Raw genomic sequence first — 14824 nt, forward strand, 5'->3', positions numbered from 1 at the left:
TGATGTAGAAAAGTGGGATAAAAACATTTTACATAAATAATTAATGTCATTAAAAAAACATATGCCAGTGGACTAAAGCTTCATAAAATCAGTTTCTGAAGATCCTCTGATCTTGAGTCAAAGGAAAAAGGAGCTGTCAGGAAATGTGTGTAATGACAGATAAGACAGACAGACCCTATTTTCTTCAGGACCCAGATTCTTCTTACGCGCTACCGTTTCCTTTGACTTCCAAGGAAATTTGGCACTATTCAATAGAACTTACATAAGAAGCCTTCACCAAGTTAGAACTCTCTTTCTCTCTTACTTACATAAATTCCATTCCTTTCACTGACACAATTGCCCTTTTCATGTGGCAATCCAGCTACACACAAGGAAGACATTTCAGAGGACCTAAAACTGGGTTGCTTTTCGTATTTTTTCTTGGATTTTTAAATGCTCTCTCTCTTTTCTCCTGCAACCAAATGGCATGCTCAAAAACCTGTGGACTAATGAGTGTTACTGGTGTTTTCATATGGTTCCTCTGCAGATTTACTTGCTTCCTCTGGTAATTAAAGTGCCAAGAATTTCCCAGACATATACCAAGACCTAACAATGTCTACTTGACCAATGAAAACTTTAACAGGTTTATTACAATGATGCCTGGAATTGTTGACATTCTCCTAACAAATCAGATTGTTAGCTATCATTTGAGAATCTTCGTAGTGTCATGAATTAGTTTGCGCACAAATGGAAAACATATGGCAAGAAACAAGTGAAATGCAACAACCATGCATTTAATATGCTCACCTCTACTACAGTTTCTATATGCTATGCTCATTGTATAGAATGGACAAGTTTTCTCTGCCTAGTTCTATATAGTAGACGCCAGATTCCTCATTAGCATAGTCAGTGCAAAGATTCCTGGAAGTTAAGAAACACATTCAAAGGATATGTTGTGGTGCGTGTGCACACTTGAGTAAGTTTTTGATCTAGGAGAGAGGCTGGAGAAGTCCCTATAGTTTTATTGGCAAAATTTTATGGAAGTGGTTTGCCACTGCGTCCTTTCCAGGGCTGAGAGATAATGACTGGACCAAGGTTACCTAGATGGCTTTGTGCCTATGTGGCAGGAATCTCCTCTTCTAATTGTACAGATTTAATGTACAGAAAAATTAAAACTGATCTACATACTTAAACATCATCTGGCTTCCATTCATTTATTGTACACAGATAGAAAACGGTCAGAAAGACACTGAGATTTTATACTATTATCTCTCTTTATGCATCTGTGTACATAGACACAAATATGTAAATGAAAGTAATATAGTACTTATGAATAACTTTAAAACATATTCATGTACATGCATTTCGCCTTACAATTCTCAAATGAAACAAATGATCGACATCATTATCTACTCAGTACAGTATTTTGTATCCTGAGGATGTGCCTCTACATTCCATGCATAATATATCCAAATTGGTAGGATGCAATCAATAGCATCTAGATTAGAAAACAGCGTGTTCGTGCTTGGAATAAATTTGGACCTTGATTGTCTTTATAACACACTGGTCAAAATGTGTTACAGTCCAATTCTTATTACTGAAAGGGAATTTTGTATGAAATACTTAAGGGAGGTAACCTATCTCTTCCTTCTCCAGCATGCCAAATTGTGTGATTAGAAAATAATTTAACAAAGCTATGATGAATGGCTACAATGAGGTTCAGGTATTTGGAAGATTGTGACTTGAAATGTAAGAGGTAATTGGTAAAGAGCATGATTGAATGAAAACACTTAAAACTGTCCACAATAAAGAAAAAGATGGAAGATGGGCAAAAAAGTCAGAAACCTACAAGATAAAAGATTGTTGCTGAATGTGATAATAATAATAATAGCTGTTAAGCATCATATATGTGGGAGAATAAATGCAATGTTTAGCAAATGGTTCAAGACTGAGAGGCTTAGAATGGATGAGTTCTTCTTGGTTGCTTACCGTATTTATAGTTAAATGTATAAGAAATATGCATGGTGATGGAAAAGGTTGGTTTGTTAGTTGGAATTTAAACGTGTGCATTTTTGTATGCAGATTATGTCTCATTGGCTAAAAACCAAATTATTTGCAGCAACTCCTAAATGGATTGCATGATGCAACATGCCACTTGAACTGAAAATGAATGTATCAGAAACCAAGGCAGGTGGGTCTGAAAATGAACTTATTTTTAAAAATCAAGAGAGTTATGCTTTGAGTGGAGTGTCTAACTTCAAGTTACACATAAAAAATGAAGAACAGAGTAGGCAGATAAATTTCCACTCTGATCAAGAGATGGCTCTGAGTTTTATTTATGTGTAAATAAAATTAAATAAGTATGATGCCTTGGTAGAAGAAGGGAGAGAAAATTTAAAATCTGCAGATACTGGTACAATGTAATGGGTAACATATGATCTTGGATGAGGAATGGATGTCTGTCAAAAAAAGAAGAATGACTGTGATTAGCAACACGCTTCTGCTATTTTGTGGTTAACAGAAACATAAAAACACTGCAGAATGCAGTGGGAATGAGGTATTTTAAAAATGCACATGGAAAACCAGAGCAAGGTGAAATCAAGGCTGAGTTAAAAATAGCCAACACTCCAGAAGATAGGCTCAAGTTACAGAAAGATCTTGACAGACTTGAACATTGGGCGCTATCTAACAAAATGAAATTCAACAGTGAAAAAAGTAAGGTTCTACATTTAGGCCAAAAAAGCAAAATGCACCAGTACCGTATATGTGGTACCTTGCTCAATAGTAGTACCTGTGAGAGGGATCTTGGAGTCCTAGTGGATAACCATCTAGATATGAGCCAGCAGTGTGCAGCAGCTGTTAAAAAAGCCAACACAGTTCTGGGCTGCATAAACAGAGGGATAGAATCAAGATCACGTGAAGTGCTAGTACCACTTTATAATGCCTTGGTAAGGCCACACTTGGAATATTGCATCCAGTTTTGGTCGCCACGATGTAAAAAAGATGTTGAGACTCTAGAAAGAGTGCAGAGAAGAGCAACAAAGATGATTAGGGGACTGGAGGATAAAACATATGAAGAACGGTTGCAGGAACTGGGCATGTCTAGTTTAACAAAAAGAAGGGGAGACATGATAGCTGTGTTCCAATATCTCAGGGGCTGCTATAAAGAAGTAGTATGGTTTGCAACAATATAAAGTTATAGAACCATACAATGAACAATGTTGGCATAAATTAGATTTAACTAGTTTTTCTATCCTTTTTTTTAAATTTCATGGTGTAATTTCTTTAGCTTACAAATTCTTACTCCTTTTCTGCACATCGTGAAACACTGCCTCCCCCCAACAGATTGACAGTTTGTGTGTTTGTGTGTGTGTACATACATATAAACATATACAATTGCAGTTTTCAGTTATTCTATTTAAAGATTAATATGTTTAATGCATGTCTTCAAAATAATTAAAAGCATTACACTGAATTTTAGTGATTACAAAAGGAAACCAAGTGTTTCAAGCAAGATAAAACTACAAGAATAATTATACTGAGAGATATATCCTGAAACGGGCAGAGAGCCCTTTATTCTTGAAATACTCTAGTCTCTGACTTCCTTCCTCCCAAAAGAGTAGCAACTCAAGGAGAAAATTGCCTCCAAATGTGCCCAACATTTAGATGCAAGAAAACAAAATACAATATTCTGGCCCCAAGACTTTTCTAACTCTGCCACACTGGAATTGCCTATTATTTCATGCAAGCACATTTTTCTCTCCTATCATATACCAGTAGAATGAAAACTAAACAATTTTAATCTTACCATTACAAAAGTGGGTATTATTTTCTCAAACCAAAAAACCAAGTGTTATATAATGTCAACATTCTCTGTTTTTCACAGATGCAAAGTAAGGGACAAGGAATTTAGGACATCACCGTACAAAAAAACCTGCTGAACTGTACGCCAGAGGCCCAAAATCAAGCAATAGCTTTTCTATGTCCATAAATATATTCAAACTGACAGGAACCACCAAAACATCAGCTTAGACAGGATAATGCAACAGAGCAAATATTGCAACAGTATGTAAGACTATATAGATAGTCCTCGACTTACAGCCATTTCTTTAGTGATTGTTACAGTGGCCCTGAACAAAGGGACTCAGAATTGGTCCCCGATGCAGTACCCATATGCTCACATGATCAAAATGTGGGTGCTCGGCAACCTGCCTGAACTTATGACTACAGGGGCACTTCAACTCTCCCCAGCTGCTTACCTCTTCCCCCATATATGCCCTTTTGGCCCCCTGCACTCCATGGTCCCTGTCAGTTTAGCTGACCTTCATTGTCCTTTTGTTCCCATTCTTGTTATTCAAAGTGGCTAGCTTGCCATTCAAGGGGCAACTGCTGTCTGCATGAGACTTTCTTCCTAAAATCATGCCCGATGGTCTTCTCACAGGACCAGGGGAATATGGCTTCATGTGGCCCTCCTGAAGAGACAGGGTGGAAACTCCTTGTCAGCAGCAGGAGCAAGAAGATGGTGAAGGTTAGCTAGGGCAGCAGGGGGCTCGGAGCACATCTATGTTGAGAACATCTATGGCTGAGACTGGATTGGGGGACTTCCTGTAAAGCTGTGGCTTTGCATCACGCTCTTGGAGTTTTCCTGGGATGGGGAAGAGATGGAATGAAGAGGTACTTGGGGGAATTGAAGGGATGGCATTTCCTTATTTTGGAAGATCCAAATCTCAGCGATGGTTTTGATTGGGGTGGGCTCTTGCCTAATTTGTTTAATGATAGCAACAGGGAATGCCAAGATTGCCATTGGTAAGAAATGCAGTCATACAACATCATGAGGATGACCACATTGGTTGGCAACGGAAATGCTAGTCCGAATTGTGATTGAAACTCAAGGACAACCTGCACAGTGTGCAAAACTGAATCTGACAGGTTATAAATTCCTCAACAAGTTTCACATGTTCTGTTTCACTTTGTCATGAAGGGCATGGCTGCTTCTTCACTCTACGGCAAAGAATGAGCTCAAATCTAGCAAGACCTCCCCCATTGTCCCTTGTTCAAAGTATAATAAAAAGCGACATGGCATTGTCTCTGTATGGCAAAGGGAAACTCTATGAAACTGGGAAATACTTGCATATCCAAATATATACAGCACATTCTGAGAAAACAGATGCTTTCCTAGGCCAGATTCCAAACCTAGCCATAAAAAAAGTCATTCTTCCTCTTGGATAACCCTAAAGATTAGGGTTTTCACCTCTATTTTAAAATAATACTGCTTGAACCAAAAATCTTGTTTATCATAACTATGATTTTTTTTTTTGAACAACCCAACTGCAAAAAAATAGTTTATGAAACTTGTTTCGTTATCTAAAGCACCATCATTTAGAGCAAGGGTCTCCAACCTTGGCAACTTTAAGACTTGTGGACTTCAACTCCCAGAGTTCAACTCTGGGAGTTGAAGTCCACAAGTCTTAAAGTTGCCAAGGTTGGAGACTCCTGGTTTAGAGTTTTAAGAAGACACCAATTGTCATCAATTCTTCATGTTCCTCATTTTGGACACAGTGGATAAGTGGATAAAAGGAACAGATTGTGAGATTATGATGCTAAGCTTGTTCCTGTTAATTGACCACCATTTATTATAATATCCACATCTGAAAGGAACTTATGTATGACAACACTACTGCACCAGAGTACTACAATTATTGCTTCCCCTCTTTTATCTCTTACTTTTATGGAACTATCTTCAAGCTAATTGTCCTAAGATTATCAATGGATGTATCCTTCTATATTCTTACCGATATTAGGGTGCTTCAAAAGGCGACAGATTCTAGCTTCTCTCTCTAATTTCTGGTGATCTGTAAGAAATGAAAATATACATAGTTTTAGAAAAAAATATTTTCTTGATTTAACAGAGGCAAAACAAATTGTAATCTGGGCATACAATACATAATGCACTTTGTATAATTTAAATTGCAATAATTCTGGATTCCAGATAGATGTTTTCCTGACAGAAACAAAACAGGAAACAATCATCACACCTACTCAAGTCAGAAATTGAAAGTATAAAATTTCACTTTCATATCCTGTTCAGTTTTCATTATAAAACTGTGTCTTTCAGAGGTTATGGACATGGACAATAAAGCACCGTTTTCCATGTCCTCTGGTTCCATCTTCCAACTCCTAGTTTGATTCTTTCCCTTTTTCTTTATTCTTCTTCCCTTTCCTAAGGGAGATATTTGAAAGTATAACCATTAGGAGAAACTATATGATATGCGCATAGGCTTTCACTATAACTGTGAACAACTTTAATGAAGAGACTTCCAAACACTAGTCTGCATGGGGCTAGCAGAAGAAATATAGGCCTGCTCTTTTTCTACAAAAGCTTAACAGTGTATCATTAATAATTTTCAGAAATTATGTTTTATAAAAATCATTGCCAATTTTGGAATTTCAGTGAATGATAACCATAACCAATGAGCCATGGTGGCGCAGTGGTTAGAGTGCAGTACTGCAAGCTACTTCTGCTGACTGCCAGCTGCCTGCAATTTGGCAGTTCAAATCTGACCAGGCTCAAGATTGACTTAGCTTTCCATCCTTCTGAGGTGGGTAAAATGAGGACCCAGGTTGTTGGAGGCAATATGTTGACTCTGTAGACCACTTAGAGAGGGCTGCAAAGCACAGTAAAGTGGTATATAAGTCTAAGTGCTATTGCTATAATCAATGAGTGAAGGAGAGAAATGTATTCAGAGAAGGCAGAGGAAGAGGTAGGTATACTATATCTGGGTGGCAAAAATCTAGATGCCCACTAGATGAGGTTCAATCAATCAATCAATCAATCAATCATAAAGGTACATAAAGGTACATCAAGCTCTGATTGTTTTACAAAATTGTATAAAATAATAAAAATAAAAATTTTATAAAATTGTTTTATGTACCTTTGTGTAGATAAAACTCTGATTTATGTACATAAAGGTACACAAAGCTCCAATTATTACCATTTATGATTCTCCTGTTTTTGCCACCTAGATATGCCTAACCTCTTCATCTACACTCCCTTAAACCAAATATCTCCCAGTTTACACGTAGTCCTTACGACCTCCATTGAGTCCACAATTTGTGCAGTGGTTAGAGTGCAGTACTGCAGGCTACTTCTGCTGATCACCGGCTGCCAGCAGTTTGGCAGATTGAATCTCGCCTTCAATCTGAAGGTTGACTCAGCCTTCCATCCTTTATAAGGTAGGTAAAATGAGGACCCAGATTGTTGGGGGCAATAAAAGTTGACTTTGTATATAATATACAATTGGATGAAGACTATTGCTTGACATAGTGTAAGCCGCCCTGAGTCTTCGGAGAAGGGCGGGATATAAATGCAAATAAAAAAAAAAGTGCTATTGCTAAGCAAGGCAGCTGTCAAGTGAGTTGTACCTCATTTTACGAGCTTTTTTGCCACACTTGTTAATCATTGCAGTTGTTAAGTGACTCATGCAATTGTTAAATGAATCCGGCTTCACCCATTGACTTACAAAGGTTACAAACGGTGGAAGGTTACAAATGGTGATCACATGAGCCTGGGACAGTGCAATTGTCATAAATACATGCCAGGAGCTAAATGCCCGAATTTCAATCATGTCACCACTGGGATGCTGCAACGGTTGTAAGTGTGAAAAGAAGTCATAAGTCACTTTTTTCAGTGCCATTGAAAGTTCAAATAGTCACTAAATGAATGGTTGTAAGTCAAGGACTATATATATTTAAGGGGGGGGGGAAAGTCCATAACAAAACCCTTAAGTTACCCCTCCTAATCCTTCATAAAAATATTATCTTGCTGTCAGAATTAGCACAAAAATTTAGTACAAGTAGAGATATACACAGAGATAGCTTTTCAAACATTGTAATGAAATGGACTAAGTAGCACGTTTCCTTTTTTTCTTCTATTTTGCAGCAATGTTTCGTCCATCAAGAAAAGGAAAAAAAAGGAAAAAAGAAAAAAGTTTTTTCCACTTTAAACAATGAATTTACATTCGATCCAACCTGAGAAAACAGCACGCTACTCATTATAAATATTAATACCGTACCTCTAGCTTGACTTCAATGCATCCCATGGTTACTAATTCAGAAGCAACCTTGGCACATTGCTCCCCACAAGCAAAACACAAATTCATGTTAGGCTTGCTCACTTTGTATTAGGGATGCTTTAAAACAATGTCTGGAAGATTTTTCTGGGTTTCCAAATAGCAAATATTTAAAGGCTTTTTCTTGTTACAGTTAATGTCATATTGAGCTGGCCCTCAGTATACTATCATGGTGATTATTATGATGATGAATCTGAATTGAATCAGTAACCATTGCCTTGGTATGTTTTGGAGGGACCCTGCAGTAGGATGTATTTAGGATCTCTGTGCCTACATGGATAAGGAAAGCAATATAATTAGGATTTAATATTGATAATCATTTTTGCTAACAAAGTATAACTAAAACTAATAACTAAACATTAAAGCTTTTGAAGCTAATAATGTTTGTATGCAGCAAGCTAACATAGACTGCTGAAATTGAGCCAGTTTGGATCATAACCAAGCTGAGCTTATTATAGGAGGCCTCAAGGAGTGCTGCTATTACTAGCAATGGAGCAAATGATTTATAAGCCAATTATTTTATGAACTTTAACTTAATTTTCTGCTTCTTTGAGAAGAGTTCATAATTTTGCCTGAGTTAACCTGCCACTAAGCAATCATTCAGTAGTAGGTAAATATTCTGAATGAGGTTTTTAGATGGCAGTGGAATAGACAGTGATGGACTACAAGCCAAATTCTCACAGGTACATGAGCCAGGTATGCAAGTCAGATGTTGGATCTGTATAAATATTTGATATAATAGAGTATTTTGGAAACTTGCCAAACATGAGGCAAACAAAACAATACTGTACATTCTACAAAATGTACAATGCAGGAGCATCCTGCAATGATCCTAAAAGGTGTCCAGGTTTGGAGTTGAATTTTTAAGACATCTATTGTTATATAATTGGGATAAATAGAATTGGGTAGGATTTGAATTCAAAAGAGAAGAGATGCTTCTGCACCTACAGGATATGAGCATACCATCCTTCTGCAGCTTCTTAAAGCAGCTCCATTTTTCCCTCCAGGATCCCTCTTCCCTCTTGCACAATTCCAAGAAAAGACACATTTGCCTCATACAAAGGCCATGGTCCACCCCAAGAACATATTTCAGCCTTTGAAACTGAAGAGTTACCCAACCCTATGTTGCAATTGCCCTGAAAACCATTGAATATGTGTTGATCTCATAATGAATCATTACTCATAGTGAATAGAAGAATTACTATACAAATTTGACATGGCTGAACACTTAAGGGAATAAATAAAATAAATGACTTATTTTTCTATTAGCTTGTTTTCTCAATTAGTCCGGCTACCCATGGTGAGCAAAACATTTTAACATCTGCGTAATGGCATATATAAAAGACTAGTGAAACATTTTAATTTCTTATATAGAATGCCTACAATATACTCTACAGTCAATAAGTCGCTAAATAAATTAAAATTAAGTTTACTCAGTCTAATTGACTTCACACCACACTTAATAATTTATCTCATTTGACACAATACCGATCATTAATGCCAAGCTGTTAAAATACTCCTTGATAATGAAAAGAAAAACAAAACAGGTATAACAGCAGAGAAAACACTCCAGTTATTATCTGATTTTGTTGGTCTTTGACTATAATAAAGATTTGATGATGATATCCGGAATGGGCTAGTAAAAAGTAGTATATCAGGAAGTATATTTCTTTTTGGTTATTTTTACATAGTCAATTAAAATTGGCATCTTTATATTACAAAAACAAGAACACTAGTATTTATGCTGTTACGATGTGTCATCTGAACTTAATTTTAAATTAAAAATTAATCTAAGCAATAGTGCAACTCATTAGGTTAACACTGAATTTAAACTAATAGAAATATAAACTAAAAGGAATTAGGGGAAGTTATACTGCCCACCATCACAGTAACAAGAAAAAGAAAATATTTAAGTATGGAATCAAGCAGAAAGTAAATAATATGTAATATAAAAACCATAATCCAGTTGCTTTTTGAAAAAGCATCTTTGAGACATCCATGACTGGATGACTAAGAATCTCCATAGACATTTAGCTGAAATTAATGGAATTTATGAACCTACAGTCTATCACTTGAATCAGGCCATAAATGGGCTGGTGACAGAAGCTGGACAACAGCTGGCTAAGAGTTGAGGCTAAGACATGATGCAGCCAGTCCCTTAGTCAAGACATAAAATTGGGACAGGTTATATGACAGGGATCTCCTCTTTGGGTTTCTTCATACAACAGTTGAAATATTGACAGTATCTGCAAATGAGTGTAACACTCATTGATTAGAAGGGGAGCAGGGTAACATATAAATCTCTAACAGATTTTCCTCTCTGTGTGGTGGAAGCAGAACTGTGGGGTGACAGACAGAAAAAGCTCAAAGTAACAGCCTTTTCTTTTCTGCATGTTGATGGATGTTTCTACCACCCCCATTCCTTCAATGGAAAAAAAATTGGACATTTTTTTAAGACAATGTCGGATGTAGCAATTGTCTTTTTTTTTTCTTAAAAAAATAAACTTTCTTTTTCATTTTCATTGAAAATAATATGATGCAATCCATTCAAGCAGCAACAGATTATACCGCAAGCCACTATTTTTATTTAAAGCATTGAGGCTATCATCCAGAGTTTATTTTGGACATGCTTAAGAATTAGTATGTATTCAAGGAAGTTTTCTAATTGTTTTTATCTGAATAGTACATCCAAGCAAAACATGCCGGACTGCAAACATTTCCGAAACTCCTCTAATTTTTCTCTTTCAGAACCAAGGACATTTTATAGAACTGCTATTTTTCACAAGACGTGCATTCCCAAACCTAGACAATTCAAAAAAAAGCTTCCTTATTCTTGTCACATCGTACAAGGCTTTCTGTCCAGGAAGCTGTTCTGTTCAAATAGGTTTGAAGAGAAAGAACAGAAACCTTGGTCCCTTTCCATCTAAAATTCTCTAAAGCCAGGGCTAGTTTCTGGACTTTTCACAAGTAACCTACTTCCCCCAACCAAATCCTTTAGGAAGCATAATCTTCTCCAAGGGTAACATTTGAAATTATCTCCTTTATTCATGACTTTCTTTGGAGTGCTATCTGGTGTCCCCAAAAGAAGATCCTGTTCTAATATATCACAGACTTCAATGGCAAAAGTATTTCTCTTCTTCAGCAGAGCCCAGTCTTCCTAATATTTCCTATTTTTACATACTTGTCAGGTAGCCATGATTGCTAAGACAACTCTCTCACAGAGATTACAAAAGTATAATGGATTGTTGTAGGCAATGCCACAAAAAGAGCCAATTATTTTTAAAGGCCTGTTGGTTGAAAGGAAATTAAACGAGGACACACAGTATGCCTGAAGTTATTTGTTTGCATGGGCGCTGCCATTCCTCCAGTCTTTTGAATAAGATTAGGCAAAACACATTCAATTAATCTGACACACTTTGTAACGACTGGATACAAATGGGGGGATAGATAAGGTGACCGAGTATCTGAACAGGCAAAAGAGGACACGGACAATTGGAAAGGAGGACAAATGAGAAGGAGGACAGACTGTTGGACTTTGTTGGCATCCATGACAAAAATTACAATGAAAAACTCCAAAAATTGCAAAAAGTGGGGGGGAAAGTATATGTATGTATATTACATACATGTATATTACTATTGTATATTGCTATGTATATTACTATTACCCCATGTATATTACTATTACCATTATCAGAAAGACTTGTTCTTCAGTTGAAGGAACGTGTTAGAACTGGTTAGGAGGCAAAGTATATAATTGATTGAGATCTTGTCAATTTCAGACCATAGCACAAGCCCTTGGGAGGGTACTAATCAAACAATAGAAGCCATGGAGCTGAGCTTGTTTATATATAATTAACACTTATTAAGGAAGATCTGCAATTTGGACAAAAGCTGCTCAAAGAGATACCCAACAGGACAGATAGTATTTAACATTAAAGCTATGCTTGCCAGCCAGATGGAGCTCATCAAGATAAAACAACATAACCTCCTTTTGTTGGACGTCTGGTGACCCTAGTGATAGGGTAATCAGGAAACAATATCTGTAGAGCACTCAGCTCATACCTTACAGGTTTCATTTTCTTTTTTAAAAAAGTAATATTCTGATTTATATTCATATACTCTTAAAACAGGAATAAAAAATGGTATTGTAGTCATAAGCTCTTAAATGCTCTTCTATTTATTTAAAGCATTTATATTGCTTTCCATCTTACAACCAACTTCAGGAAATCAAAAGAGCGCCATAAAATACTTGTATCTTTTTACTATTCATAATAGCCTAAGTGCTACTGATAACATCATTGTTGAGTACTCTTAGGGTATTCTGGTTTGGGTAATAAGAACCTGTGAGAAGATAAAATGTGACTATATGTGCTTTATTATTGCCTACTCTGATTCCAGCATTTCTTCACTTTCTTTCATGGATTGAGGACAAATTTCTCAAAGTAGGAATCTTTACTATCCACCTAGGTCCCCCTATGATTAGAATCCTCATTCTCCTGGAGTTCTAATCTCTGTGAAGGTTTACAATGATTACAGAAGAAATTTGGCTACTCAATTTTAATCTCATTGTAGGGGCAGCAATGTGGACAGTAGTCATTTTTTTCCAATAGAGAATGCAAAATTAATAGTCATCATATGAATTAATATCTACCGTGTTTTCCCAAAAATAAGACCGTCTTATATTTTTTGAACCCTGAAATAAGCGCTTGGCCTTATTTTTGGGGAGATCTTATTATTTTGGGGCGCTTGGAGCAACACAGGGCTCCTCTTGCCTTCTTACCTGATTTCCAGTTCTGTCTCCCTAACCCTAACCAGAGGAAATGGTGGGGACTGGCTGCGCATGTGGTTAAATATTTTTGGGGAGGGTTTATTTTCAGGTGGGCCTTATTTTAACACATGCACTCAAAAGTCCAATTGGGCTTATTATCAGGGGATGTCTTATTTTCAGGGAAACAGGGTAGCTAACAATGTATCCACTCATATCTTCATTATTTTATGTTCATAATAATTTTTTATCAAAGTTATCCTTTGGCTTCTTTTTAATTACTACTTTAATTATAGCTTTCAACTGTAATTCAACATCTTCATATTCCCATTCTAAAGGAAGGAATTCTAATTCAAAAACACTAACGTAATTTTCAATTCCAGAAATATCTGTGCAAAAAATGATTCTAAAAATAAGACTTGCATAAATGAAAACCTCTGTAATTACTCCCTTCAGCATATTAAAACACACACACACATACATGCAAATTCTGTGGTTTTGCCTATGGCATATAGTATCATAATTGGGAAAAAATTGTCAACTTTTGACTGGTTGCTAAACTCTTTACTAGTTGCTAAAACTATAGCTCATTTTAATTTAATCTTTAAAAGAAGATGAAATTCTTAATAAACTTGTGGATGTTACAACTACCACTTAATATATTTTAATATCTTATATGAATATTTCTTGTTTAGGTAAGCAGGAAAATAAAAATGGAGAACTGTTGTAGGCAACAGCAAAATATGAAAAATGAGGAATGCTTGGAGTTGTCTTGGCAGGGGAAAAAATCCATATCTCAGCTGTGCATCTAGGGGCTGTGTGGTTACTATAGGAGCATTCTGGGACTTACCTACATATTAATGACTTATTAATGATACACAACACTGTATCAAGAATAGAGGAATGAAAAAGGAAGAAGATGGGAGGAAAGGAAAACTTATGTAAGGAAAAATATCCTACTATTCACATTTTTCTCATAAGAAGGTGACAATCTTAAAAAATACAGGTAGTACTCAAGTTATGATTACAATTGAGCCCAAAAATTTCTGTTGCTAAATGAAATATTTGTTAAGTGAGTTTGTCCCATTTTATGACTTTTTTTTGCCACAGTTGTTAAGTGAATTGTTGCATTTGTTAAGTTTAAATTACTGAAATATCCTGTACTTCTCTTGACATACAGTAAAAAAAAAAGGATCCCGCTATAGTTATTGGTCGTCAAATGCTTTCGCATTTTTTACATCATCCTCGGACTGATTCTGTAAGAATGCCAAAGGTACATAGAAGGCAGCAACCTTTGGAAATCACATCTAAGTACATTCTACAATATCTTTGGAGAAATGAAAATTAGTAATCATTAAAGGTAAAGGTAAAGGTAAAGGTTCCCCTTGCACATATGTGCTAATCGTTCCCGCAGGGGGCGGTACTCATCACTGTTTCAAAGCCAAAGAGCCAGCGCTGTCCGAAGATGTCTGTGTGGTCATGTGGTTGGCATGACTAAATGGCAAAGCTGCATGGAACGGTGTTACCTTCCCACCAAAGGTGGTCCCTATTTTTCTACTTGCATTTTTTACATGCTTTCGAACTGCTAGGTTGGCAGAAGCTGGGACAAGTAACGGGAGCTCATCCAATTATGTGGCACTAGGGATTTGAACCGCTGAACTGACAACCTTTCAATCGACAAGCTCAGCATCTTAGCCACTGAGCCACCGCATCCCTTAGTGATCATTATGTACTTAGTATTTATTAGAAGTTTCCATTATAGTAAATTTATGATATATACTTCAGAGCAAAAGAAACAATCAAGAAAGTAAATGGAATGAGGTAGGAAAAGTACAATTAGACAAGCAGGCTCACTTGCTATGTTTTCCATGGTTTAATAATAACTAGCTGAGATGTGAATAAGTGGCTGGCTTTAGGTGACCCAAAATATAATCTTGATAATCTTGTCAAT

At 36.4% G+C, this 14824-nt stretch overlaps 1 protein-coding gene across 5 annotated transcripts in view; it reads right to left on the reverse strand.

Annotated features, from left to right (window-relative positions):
* The window catches only part of CAMK2D (calcium/calmodulin dependent protein kinase II delta), a 161382-nt gene that overhangs the window by 91945 nt on the left and 54613 nt on the right, over positions 1-14824 (reverse strand). For all 5 annotated transcript variants that reach the window (XM_058192328.1, XM_058192329.1, XM_058192330.1 and 2 more), the window contains exon 3: positions 5772-5831. In XM_058192328.1, the coding sequence (XP_058048311.1) occupies positions 5772-5831 (60 nt within the window). The remainder of the gene's footprint in view (positions 1-5771; positions 5832-14824) is intronic.

Source organism: Ahaetulla prasina, chromosome 8, assembly GCF_028640845.1.
Source record: "Ahaetulla prasina isolate Xishuangbanna chromosome 8, ASM2864084v1, whole genome shotgun sequence".
In the NCBI taxonomy this organism is placed as follows: domain Eukaryota; kingdom Metazoa; phylum Chordata; class Lepidosauria; order Squamata; family Colubridae; genus Ahaetulla; species Ahaetulla prasina.